Source organism: Ornithodoros turicata, chromosome 2 (assembly GCF_037126465.1).
Source record: "Ornithodoros turicata isolate Travis chromosome 2, ASM3712646v1, whole genome shotgun sequence".
NCBI classification, from domain to species: domain Eukaryota; kingdom Metazoa; phylum Arthropoda; class Arachnida; order Ixodida; family Argasidae; genus Ornithodoros; species Ornithodoros turicata.
The window spans coordinates 79,123,601-79,135,914 of NC_088202.1; the positions used below are offsets into that span (position 1 = coordinate 79,123,601).

The 12,314-nt window shown below is 45.8% G+C and overlaps 1 protein-coding gene across 1 annotated transcript; it reads left to right on the forward strand.

Annotated features, from left to right (window-relative positions):
• The first annotated feature begins 9,979 nt into the window (after positions 1 to 9,979).
• On the forward strand, positions 9,980 to 11,979 carry LOC135384820 (uncharacterized). Its single transcript, XM_064614005.1, has 5 exons — positions 9,980 to 10,174; positions 10,245 to 10,361; positions 10,980 to 11,419; positions 11,500 to 11,702; positions 11,810 to 11,979. The coding sequence occupies exons 1-5, from the start codon at positions 9,980 to 9,982 to the stop codon at positions 11,977 to 11,979; spliced, it is 1,125 nt and encodes a 374-aa protein (XP_064470075.1).
• The last annotated feature ends 335 nt before the right edge of the window (positions 11,980 to 12,314 follow it).

Here is a 12,314-nt window from a genome sequence, read left to right on the forward strand (position 1 = left end):
GATGTTGTGTGAGTGCCTCGTATCAGTGTGTATCTCTGTAGTGTCTATTAGTGTGTATTTGTAGTGTGTACCTTTGCATTAGTGTGTATCTGTTTCTCTGGTGATATTTATTCACTTGCACCTAGTGTACTAACACACTAATTGTTGGGGATAGGGAATGTACTTTTGTTTGTTTTGGGTTGTTTGCTTGTTTGTTGTTTTGTTTTGGGAGTAGCAGAACTAATCAGGAGACAAGCTCAATTTCTTCCTGGTTTTCTTTTAAATAATCAATCATCATCCCCGATCGAAAAATTTATCAGAGTCAATCCTAATGGAACCATTACGCCAATAAGCCTATCGTAATTTCGGGCATTTCCAATTGGACTTACGATTTAGCAGTTTGTTGGGACGATTAGGACCTAGTTGTCTAATGGCCTGATGGGAGCTCCAGAATACGACACGCATGTTTTTAGTAAAAATTAGCGTTTGTTTCTTTCTGCCTTTTTGTAAACCTCAGTCACTAGACATTTTATTTCCTCTTGCTTCAGTTCGCTTTGCTTATCGGTCTTTTCAAAATAGACAATGCGAGCGGCGTTTCAAAAAATAAAAAAAGCTCACTAGAACCGACGTCCAAAAAGCTCAAGTAGGAAGGCAGTGTCCATTTCCTTCCTTGTATTGTTGACTCTATGATATGAGCAGTAGAAGCATAATACAGATAGCAGATTGTTGTAGTTTGTTACTAGCGCCACCACCGAGCATAGCGGATTTGAGAGCAGGACTGTGAGAGTAGGAGAGTGGGAAAAATGATGGCGGAACCATGTTGTAACGAGACGTTACATTAACGTGTTTATAAAGAAATAAAAGTCAAAGATAATACAACAATGGCGACGAGGATGGAGGTGAACCTCTACTGAACAGAACCACGACCCTTTGCAAGAAAATCACAAGACGGTGAGCCTTTCGCCGCAGTTTGAAACCACGCCTAGGCAGAACAAAGGACTATGGCGCACAGTACGCCGCAGTCGCAGCCGTTGTTAAATTTGGCTCCTCCGCCACCACTGAACGTTAATGCAGAAGATTTGAACTCTGAATATACGTTCTGGATTGAGGGCTTTAAGAATTTATGCCATCGCAACGGGACTTTGCAACGCCAGTGATGACGTTAAAAAGGCGACCTTAGTGCATTGCCTTGGGCCCGAGGTACGCCGACGGCTCGCAAACATGCCAGGACAAAGAACAACCTACGATGAAACTCTCAAGGCATTGAGCGAATACTACACACCGAAAAAAAGTGTTGTGCTTGAACGACACAAGTTCAGAAATAGAAAACAGCTTTCCGAGGAAACGGCAGCAGCGTTCGTCAACTCATTACGGGAAATCGCTAGAACCTGCGAGTTTGGAGCACTCGAAGATGAAATGCTACGTGATCAACTCGTTGAGCGGTGCAACTCTGAGTCACTCAGAGACAAACTCTTACAAGCAGAGAATTTGTCACTAACCAACGCCTTATCCATAGCCGAGAGACGTGAGGCTGCTGTTCAAAGTACGACTCGCCTGAACGGCGAAAACGTACAGCGAGTTTACCATCGAAAATATCCTGAAGGACATAAAAATGCCCAAAACCAAGGAGCACGAAAAAAAAAAAAAAAGCTTGTCATCAGGAGCTCAAGACAACGACCAGAATCCTTCCCAATACTCGATGTGGTTTGAAAGGCCACCCACAGTTTGAAAGTGGGGCAAAGAAGATGACCTGCAAGAAATGCAGGAAAGTCGGGCACTTGGCTCGAATGTGCCGAACAAAATCTTCGCCAAAAAAGAACAGCAGAAACAGAAAACTAAAACTTGTTCTACAAGATAGTGATGAAACTTCGGACGAAGATGTAGAAGAAACATTCTACCTGAATGGAAAGTGCGCCGAAAAAGTTCGGATACAAGGAAAGTCAGTCACAGTCAGTGTCGACACGGGGTCTAGGCAAAATATCATGTCAACTGAGGTGTTGAAGCAACAGTTTGGCCAGAATCCCCCAGAGGTGTATCCAACAAAAAAGAAATGCTTTGCTTATGGACAAAAGTCTCCTCTAAACTGTGTCGGATACTTTAATGCTGAGATCACGTGGAAGAAGAAAACTTGTACAGCCAGAGTGTACATTCTGAAGGAGGACGGAGAGACGTTGCTTGGATGTGAGACTGCATTTGCTCTGGGTATCATCATAGTTCCGACAGCATCAACCGTGTGCAAACTGAGCTGAAAGCACATTCAGATATGTGCGAAAGCATCAAGAGCGAGGAATTTCAATGAGTTCTTCACAAGTACAAGTACAACGTGTTTGAAGGACAGGGCACTATAAAAGGGTACAAGCACAAAATAACAGTGGACAGTACAGTGCAACCAGTGGCTCAGCGTCTCAGACGGGTACCTTATGCACTCAGAGAAGCCATTGCACAGGAACTTCAGAAGATGCTGGAAAAGGACATCATCGAAGAATGCCTGGAAGGATCCCCATGGATTTCTAATGTTCTTGTTGTGCCTCAACCAGATTCAAAGGAGATCAGGCTCTGCATCGATCTACGCGAAGTTAACAAAGCAGTAGTGCGTGATAGACATCCCGTGCCAACAATCCAAGAGATTCTCCATGAACTGAAAGGTGCAAACTTTTTTGCCAGACTCGATTTGAAAAGAGGGTTTTGGCAGATCAACCTAGACCCGGACTCCAGACCCATGACAGCGTTCATCACCCACAAAGGATGTTTTCGTTTTAAGAAGGTACCGTTTGGTTTAAGTAGTGCTGCAGAAGCGTTTCAGAAGGTGATGGACCTGCTGTTGAGAAACCTTGAAGGTGCGGCTTGGTATCTTGATGATATTGTTGTATGGGGAAAGGACGAAAATGAGTTAACTGAAAGGCTAGAAAGAGTCTTTGCAAGATTCCAGCAGCATGGCGCAATCCTCAGCGCTAAGAAATGCCAGTTTGGTGTGTCAAGAATTCAATTTCTCGGACACGTAATTTCCAAAAAGGGAATTGAGACAGATCCATTGAAGATCAAAGCTATACAGGAGGCCAAGAGGCCAACGAACAAAGAGGAACTCCGATCACTGTTGGATACGTGCAATTTCCTGAGGAAATTTGTTCCCAGTTACGCTTCTGTTGCTGAACCGCTACATGCGTTAACAAGATCTGACAAAGCATGGGAATGGACTACGCAAGCAGAAGAGGCATTCTCAATGCTCAAAGATGAATTGAGTAAGGAGCCTTGTTTGGCTTATTTTGATGAGACTGCGGAAACTTGGGTCATGACTGGCGCCAGCCCTGTGGGACTTGGGGCCATTCTATGGCAGAAACAGTCAGATGGCAGCAGAAAGCTTGTGGTTTATGCAAGTAGGTCACTCACAGACACAGAGCGCCGTTACTCGCAAGTAGAAAGAGAGGCCCTTGCGTGTGTCTGGGCTGTTGAGAATTTCCACATATACTCATGGGGAAGGACATTCCATCTACTAACTGATCACAAACCACTGACATACATGTTCTCTCCAAAGAAGTCGGTTGTGCTGCCGCCGAGAGTTCAACGGTTAAGTTGGAGGTTACTTCCATACAGTTACGACATCGAGTATGTCAAAGGGAAAATGAATGCTGCGGACATGTTGTCCAGGTTGCCACAGCAAAGTACAGTTGGGTGAAGCCTGGCTGACGAATATATATATCATATTCTGGAGGTAAGCAAAGAAGAACTGAAGGCTGTTACCTTAGAAGACCTGAAAGAAACTTCAAAGAATGACAGAGTCATTCAGCAACTGGTCCAAGCAGTAACCTCAGGGTTGTAGCCAACTCAGTGCTCTGGAGAGGTGAAAGAATTTGAAAGGTACTTCAGTGAGCTGTCAGTTGCGGAAGAGCTTCTCTTGGGAGGACACCAAGTAGTAGTTCCAAAAAAGCTCCAAAAGAAGGTACTAGCAGTTGCACATGAAGTACATCAGGGTATTGAACGAACAAAACAGCTGATCAGAAGCCGATTCTTTTGGCCTTCGTTAAACAAAGACGTTTGCAGTCTTATCAAGAGCTGCACCTCATGTACTTTAACACAGCCATTAGTCGCTGATGAGCCGATTGAGCCGCTTCAACTTCCCAACAAGCCTTGATAAAATTGGGGATGGACATTGTGGGACCAGTCGGACATGACTATTTGTTGACTGTGATAGATTACTATTCCTCCTTCCCAGAAGCATTCATTCTGAAAGACATTCCAACATCATCTGTGATCACATGCCTCCGAGATTTATTTGCACGGCATGGATACCCCTTGGAAGTTGTGACCGATAATGGTAGGAATTCGTAAGCACAGAAATGGAAAGGTACCTACAAGCGTGTGGAATAAGCCACATTCGAACATCACCGTACTATCCCAAAAGCAATGGGAAGATTGAACGTTTTCACAGATTTCTAAAAAAGCAGATGAAATGTGCAGAGGCTGTCAAAGAAAATTGGAAAACAAAGCTGCCCGAAATCCTCATGCCATACAGAACAACGCCAACACGTGAGAACGGGAGAACACGGGAGAAACTCCATCAATGCTGTTGTACAGCCGAAGCATGAGAACAAAACTTTGTTCTTTTAGAGAAGAAGGAAAGAAGAGAGAGGATGTAGTAAAGTCTGCAAAGAAGCATCATGAAGCTTACAGAAAGAAAATGAAGGGATATAACGACAAAAAGAAGACCGTAAAGAGGAATACTCTGAAAGTTGGTGATAAAGTTGTAGTGGCCAACATGAATAGGTATGGCTTACAGGCAACGTACCAGAGTGATATACATGTAATAGAGAAACAGCTGTCAAGGTCGGCATTTCTACGTCGGAACTGTGAGACCGGTGAACTGCATGTTCGGAATGCAAAACATCTCCGTGGAATTCCGGACTGTATGGATCGCCAACAATGCCAAAGATGACTATTCTGTGGGAAGACCCTTCAACGCAGAAGTCAGCGGACAACGCAGAACAGTGTGGGACATTCGAAAGACAGAACAGTCAAAGTGCTACCTATGTTACTCTTTCAGGCAGAGCGGTTAAGCCTCCTGGACGCTTTTTGTATTGATATGTTGTTTTAAATATTCCTCCAGCAGAAGTGTTTAATTTAGCATGGGAGGGATGTAGTAGTTTGTTAGTAGCGCCACCACACGAGCATAGCGGATTTGAGAGCAGGACTGTGAGAGAAGGAGAGCGGGAAAAATAATGGTGGAACAATGTTGTAACGGGATGTTACATTAACGTGTTTATAAGGAAATAAAAGTCAAAGATAATACAACACAGATACACAGGGTGTTTGCAGATAAACCTAACCAGCATTTGCACACGCAACTCGTTGTCTCTTTACCTGAGGAACTTCCGGTTGCGCACGATGGCGTATTTATGCGTGCGAAAGCTACAAAAAATCCTAGAAGCCATACTCAGCGTAAAAATAAAATAGACAGTGCGCAAAAACGTCGGCTTCCATGCATTAGAACAGGGTAATATGGCGGTATCAGGTGAGTTGTGTGCAGACACCGCTAGGGACACTATCGATGAGCATCCACGTGGGATACAGTTTCGGTTTCTGCACCGGTAGCTCCCCTAGAGGTACCTCCACACAATAACTCACCTGATATCACCATGCTGCCCTATTCTAATGCATGGAAGCCGACGTTTTTGCGCTCTGTCTATTTTATTTTTACGCTGAGTATGGCTTCCAGGATTTTTTGTACTATTGTTATAACCCTGTCACACAGCACGTTCAATGCGGATTGAACCCGATCCGCATCGTGTTTCTCGGGAGTGTTCGGTGCGCGGTTCTGCTACACGGTTCAACTCAAAGCGTATTGAAAGGTTGGCTTGTCGACAGGTGGAGCTAAAGGTGCTGTCACACTGGACCGACAGACGACAAAATTTGTATGCCGACATCGAAAGACACGGTGTCCTTGCACCTGTCACACTGCACAGACCAAAGACGGGCGACGCGTCTGTCTGTCTGCCGGCCGTCACGGCTGGACGCTGTCGGCGCCCGCCGCTGACAAACATGCCTGTCACACTCAACGATAGCCACATCGCTACTGCCGCCGCCACTTTGTTCGAAGATGGCGTCCTGCAATAGCCTCCTCTATAAATGAATGCCTGTCAGATGAGCATCTTTCGCCGCTGCAGGCCCTCTCCCGTTGCCCTCTCGCTTCCACGTGCGCTCGCCGCGCTTGGCGCTGACTGCCGTGTCCTTAGAACGCGCGAATTTGCCGCAGTTTGAATTGCGATCTTCGTAATGATCACGTTAAGGAATTCTTCACAGGAATTCTTTTTTGCTCCACTTTGGCAGCTAAAAGAAATGAACATGCTGAATCCAGGGAATGGCCTATGGTGCACCATTTCGTGCACACCTGGTGAGGAAGAGATAGTCGCTGCCGCTACATGAGTGTTGTTTGTTGGTAACTTCTATGGTCGTGCTGGAGCTGTTTCAGAGGTTATAAACATGTTTAATCTCATAATTAGTGTCGTGCAAGTTGAACTTATTTCGTCAGCGATGATATCAGATATCAAAAGTCGTGAGTCAAAAGCGCAAAAGTCGTGAACAGTCGCACCTGTCAGCATTTATTCCTGTTCATAAATCATTGTAGCAGTAAGTGTCGAATGCCAATACAGTAAGCATTTACTGTAAGCAATAACTGTGAAACGAAACTGGGGAAGGATAGGTGTGAGACTGAAATTGTCATGCTGTGTAGAAAGGAATGGAGGGGGACACTACGTTGGAAAACACTGATACGCAAAAATTGGGTGCCTGCTGTTTTCGTCACGGGTTTTTAACTATAGCCCCCCACCCCACCCCACACACACACACACACACAGAAAGTTTGAGAGGCGGATCCAAAATATGTGATTAGAGTATTGAGTAGAAAATACCATAAAATGTATTTTAAATAGAGTACAAGTACACATAACAAACATTATTGGGTAGAGTACCAAAATACCGCAAATTGTATTTGAAATACAGTATTTTAATACAACACTCCAAATACGTACAAGTCTGATTGGAAGTATGCGCGCGGCGCGTTCGGTTCCTCACGCGCAGAATATTTTGCTACCCATTGTTCGACTGGATCCATAACTCGTGCTGGTATTCGAAATGGTGCTTATTCGACCCGAATAAGGGTACATCGTTGTTATCTCGATTGGTTTGTTAAAATTACCATCTGCAATGCGCTGCTGCTGCGTGCCCATGTGCTCGTCGAGTACACGAAAGAGGGACTCTGGTGTGTCCTTCCACGAGGTTCCGGCAGACCTCGAGCTACGTGAGAAGTGGCTGAAGCTGATTGCCCGCAAGAACTGGGAGCCAAGTTCCACGTGCAACTCCTCCGTCGTCTGCAGTAAACACTTCGTCGTGTATATAAGCAGAAGGTATGGGAATGTGCGCCGTGGCGTTATATCTTGCGCTCGACTCGGACGACGATGATGAAACAAGTAAAAAGCCACGACCCAGGCGAACATCTGGACTGGTCTCAGAATGGTTCCAGTTGAATCTGGACTGGTTCCTGTTGGATGTTTGATGGTCCCGGAATGGTTCCAGTTGAATGTGCATGTTTCCAGCTGGATTCCCAAGTTGGGTGGCTGGTTCCACTTTGGTGACATCAGTGGTACCACTCTGGTCTCAGATGGTTCCAGAAGTTCCAGCTGGAGCCTCACAGGTGCCATTTTGTTCCCAGAATGGTCGCTGAAACTCCAAGGTGGGCAGCTTCCCAGCTTCCCCCTTTGAGACTTCATCTTGTCCACACTTGCCATGTTTTGTTTGATCTATTGCTCTGATCTATTTTAGCACAGGCATGATCTCTTTTTATTGCTGTTTATCCAGGTGAGCGCGTTTGCGAATGCTGTATCCCTGTAACTCCAATTCGTGCACATTCTCATCTGAGGTGAATATCATAACATATTAAGTACCGGAGAAATGTAAAAAAATACATCTCAACAACAACAAAAATTAAGCGAAATAACTAGAAGAAAGACAACAACAACAACAAAAAAGAAAAGGTAATCGCAGAGGCTGATGCAATGCGAAGACCGCCACGGCAATTCAAACTTCAAACGGCGAGAGCCGAGAGGGAGGAGAGGGCGAGAGTGGCAGGTGGCAGTTGGAAGCAGGCCTCCACAGCTCCCCGCATTTGCGGCAGTAGAAAAATAAAATCACGTCACAGTCACGTGGTATTACATCGTCAGGCATGATGACGGATGCCCATTGGCCGAAGAAGGATGCGCGCTCCGGGATTGGTTGATAAAGTTTCGAAATATCTGACAGCTCACTTTTCGCGGGCAGTCTGGGCAGTCGGCCAGGCGGGCAAAACTGAGAGGTTGCTGATTGGTTGGCTGCTAGGCATCACGACGCATTTTCATTGGTCGTATGTCCAGTGTTGCCTGAATTATCTCAAACTATGGGCTCTATGGGGAGCTGTGGGCGCCTGGTTGGACGTTGGACGCATCGTAGCAAGTTGGTTTTGTCGTTTTGTCTTCAGTACCCGTCACAAGGATGGTGTATCTCCTGTGCAGTATTTACGTGTTTCAGTGCGCTTTGTAGGACAATGCGATGACAATGGTTCCTGTGCAACCATGGAGGTAAGAAACTAAGGAGAGGGCTATAAGATCGGAGGGCCGTGGGACCCCTCTAGCGGTCGCTCCTGGCAATACCACGCCCATCTAGTTGCCTGGTCACGTGATCCCCACATGCTTCGGCGTTATGGCGGTCTGCGCGGAGACTTGGAAGTTTAGCAAACCTCATCTTCAGCAAACCTCTTACCTTCAAGGAGTCCATTCGCACAATACTTTGAAGGTTATGGAGTGTTTCAACATTTGTCCTGTGATAAACCACAGCAAAAGTTGAGCAAAACAGAAAAGAAACCAGGCAATGTCACAACGACGTACGTACGTCTTCTAGCGATTTAGTGATCCATTGCTTCCACACTGAGATGATCTATGTTGTGTTTCAACGGGTGTGATAACTTCTAACTCCAAAGATGTTATGAAAGCGGAAACAAGTTATTCGGCCGCAGCTCGTCTCTGTATTCAGGTAAGATACGCCGCGGACATGGAGGACGCCATGTTTTATGACGTCTTGCCGTGACGTTTATAGGTCACATGTGTGGGCAACTAACCACAATGCCATGCGCGGATCACAGCACACCCGCTTGCATTGGGAGAGGCGCTTAGGGCATCTCCTTAGTTTCTTACCTCCATGTGTGCAACACAGTGTCGATTTTCCGGAAGAGTTTTGACGTCAAGCAGACGTAAACGGCGTAGGTGCAAGAACACACTGTGAAACTCCAATCGGGCTGCACGTCACGAATGTTTGCAGGTATGAGTGATGACCGTGATGTTTTGATTACTATTAATTAGATGTTTCGTTTTAGAAACTTCGGAGGAACTTGAAGAGAAACAGGATAAGAAGATTCCGAACGTACGGTGAAAAGGAATGGGGTGTATGTCGCGACCTGCATGGAAAACAGGAGTGTCGTGTCATCTTCTCTAAGAAAATACAAGATGTGAGGTGGCCAACGAACGAAAGCTCCCTGTGGTCCGTGAGTGCATCGCACAGTCAGGCATATGCTTTATCTAGCCACACTGAGTGATCAGACTTATACTACGTGGTATGTACATGTAGAGATGTATTGATTACTTCTTTCTGCTTAGTGTGTGCTTTTAGCAGAATAAACGGTAATTACTTGAGCAATATGTGCATTTCTACGCGTTATTTTCGGTCATGCATTCAGAGGTCCCAGCTGCTAAGTGGCCGGATCCCCGACCACTTAGCAGAGGGGACCACTGGACCAATTCCACTGGTTCCACTTCAAGTGGGACCATCGTGAAGCTGGTTCCACTTTCAACTGGTCCCAGTCACTAAGTGGTCCCACACTCAAAGTGGGACCTGTCCAATAAACCACTTTGAAGTAGTCCCACTCCAGATTTTTGCCTGGTGATCCATGTAGAGTAGGAAGTGGCTCCTCCGACGAGAAAGCATGGGACGCTACGAGAATCTCATGCGAGAGCTCGCGCTTGAGGACTCTGAAGTGTACCGCCGCTGGATTCGCATGGACACAGCAACTTTTGAGAATCGTTTGGGGAAAGTGCGGCCCCGCATCGGTAAGCAGGACACGAATTTCATGGAGGCAATTGATGCGGGCGAGCGCCTAGGAGTGACGCTGCGCTACTTGGCAACAGGTAATCTGTTCACTGCGTACAGCACTCGGATCCAAATGTAAAGGGATCTTATCTGAATTACAGCTGGACAGAATGATGTCCCTGCAGTACGCGTTCAGGATGGCGCACAATACTATATCAAATATCGTGGCGGAGGTAACTGTTGCAATATATGATGTTTTGAAAGAAGACTTCGTCAAGGTAAGTCATTTCAACACTTATCAAATTCCTGGTCCTGTCCTAAGCCAGCACGAAAGGGCTTGTTGGCTTTCTGTACTGTCTAGTGCTAAATGAAATGTTCACCAACTCGGTATCACAGTGCATACAGGGTGTTCATTTTTATGCTTTACATAATTGTTCTATAAAAAAGCTATGAGAGCAACACAGATGTCGTTTTTGCAGTTGAATTGTACGGCCAAGCAGACATCCTCTGGGAGAGGATATATGACTGCAAGATGACTTAATTACCAAAAGTCCATTGATTAACTCTTCAATTAGGAACTTTTCGGTAAAAGCGAGATAGTTGAATGGGAGGCAATCCTCGTTTAAATCCGAATGGCTTTCAGTGACGATAGTCTTTCATTCTGCTATCCTGCCTTAGCCCGAAATCTCCCAACTAAATTGTTAATTAGTGAACTTTAGGTAATTAGACATCTTCTAATTACATACTTTCTTTTAGAGGATGTCCGCCTGGCCGTCTAACTTAATTGCAGCAATGATATCTGTGGGGCTGTCATAGCTTTTTATAAAAATTCTGTAAATCATAAAAATAAACACCCTGCATAAAAATCATTTCCCTGTGTGCCATCCTTATTTCAGGTTCCTGCCACACCATGTGAATGGAAAGTCGTGGCAGACCAGTTCAGTGCACTGTGGCAGTATCCACACTGTATTGGTGAACTGGACGGTAAGCACGTGGTCATCATGCCTCCCCCCAAGACAGGAGCCATGTACCGCAACTACAAAGGCACTTTCAGTGTCGTGCTCATGGACCTTGTAGATGCGGAACTGAACTTTTTGTACGTCGACATTGGACGGAAGGGCAGGATGAATGACAGTGGAGTGTGGAACTCCTGCAACCTGAGGGTAAAATTGGAAAGTTCGCCTTCAGTCCTCCCTCAACCCCAAGTCTTGCCGCACTCTTCCATGTCAGCCCCTTACGTAATTGTGTGCGACGAGGGCTTTGGATTAAATAATTATTTGATGAGGCCATATCCTGCAAGGGAGCTGAGCACAGACGCCAGGATCTCCAAGTACAGGTACTTCCATACATATTTATATAGCTGTTAACACCAGGAACTGCTTTTTAAAAAAAAATGTCCATCATTATGCTATCTAGGGCACGCCGTACGGCTGAAAAGGCCTTCGGAGTCTTGTGCAGCAGATGGCAGATCTTCCGGGCTCCTCTGCGCCACTCTCCAGAAAGAGCCACCGCGATCATCAAGGCCACCATAGCTCTGCACAATTACCTCCAAACGCAGAGGACTACACGACCGCTCTACCTGCCGCCAGAGATAGTAGATGTGGAGGATATTGCCACAGGTACATGTGCCACATTCTTTCAGTTTGTAAATGGCTTCAGTGTAGCAGCTTCATTATTTTCATTGACACGTGTAGCCAGAGTGTAACAATCTGTCAAACATCTGCAGGCACTGTTCGTCCGGGTTCATGGAGACAAGCCGTAAGCAACCATGGAGCCATGCGACCCTTGCAACGACCTGGAGGGAACTGTTCCAACAGTGCAAAAGCAGTCAGGGAACTGTATACACAGTACTTCAGCAATGAAGGACAAGTAGGCTGGCAGTGGAAAATGATCTAAGGTAACTGAGAAACCTGATCGCATCACATTGCGTGGGGAACATTCACTGAAAACTCTGGATGTTCTGGGGCGAACCTAAAAATTAATGAAATATCACTTCTGAAAAAAGCAAAAGTACACCGTTTTCACAGAGAAGATGTGAAACGCTTGTGTGAAACAGACAGCTCAGTGGGGTATGTCTATTAATGAAGTCGTGCACTAGTGGCATAGGAATGGAGGGGGCAGGGTTTGGGGAGCTTCAAACTGCTCCCAAAACCGTACCTATGGTAGTACATTTTGGAGAGGGAAACGAGGGTGACATATCCACCTCCCCCATGTCATGTTCCCATCTAATC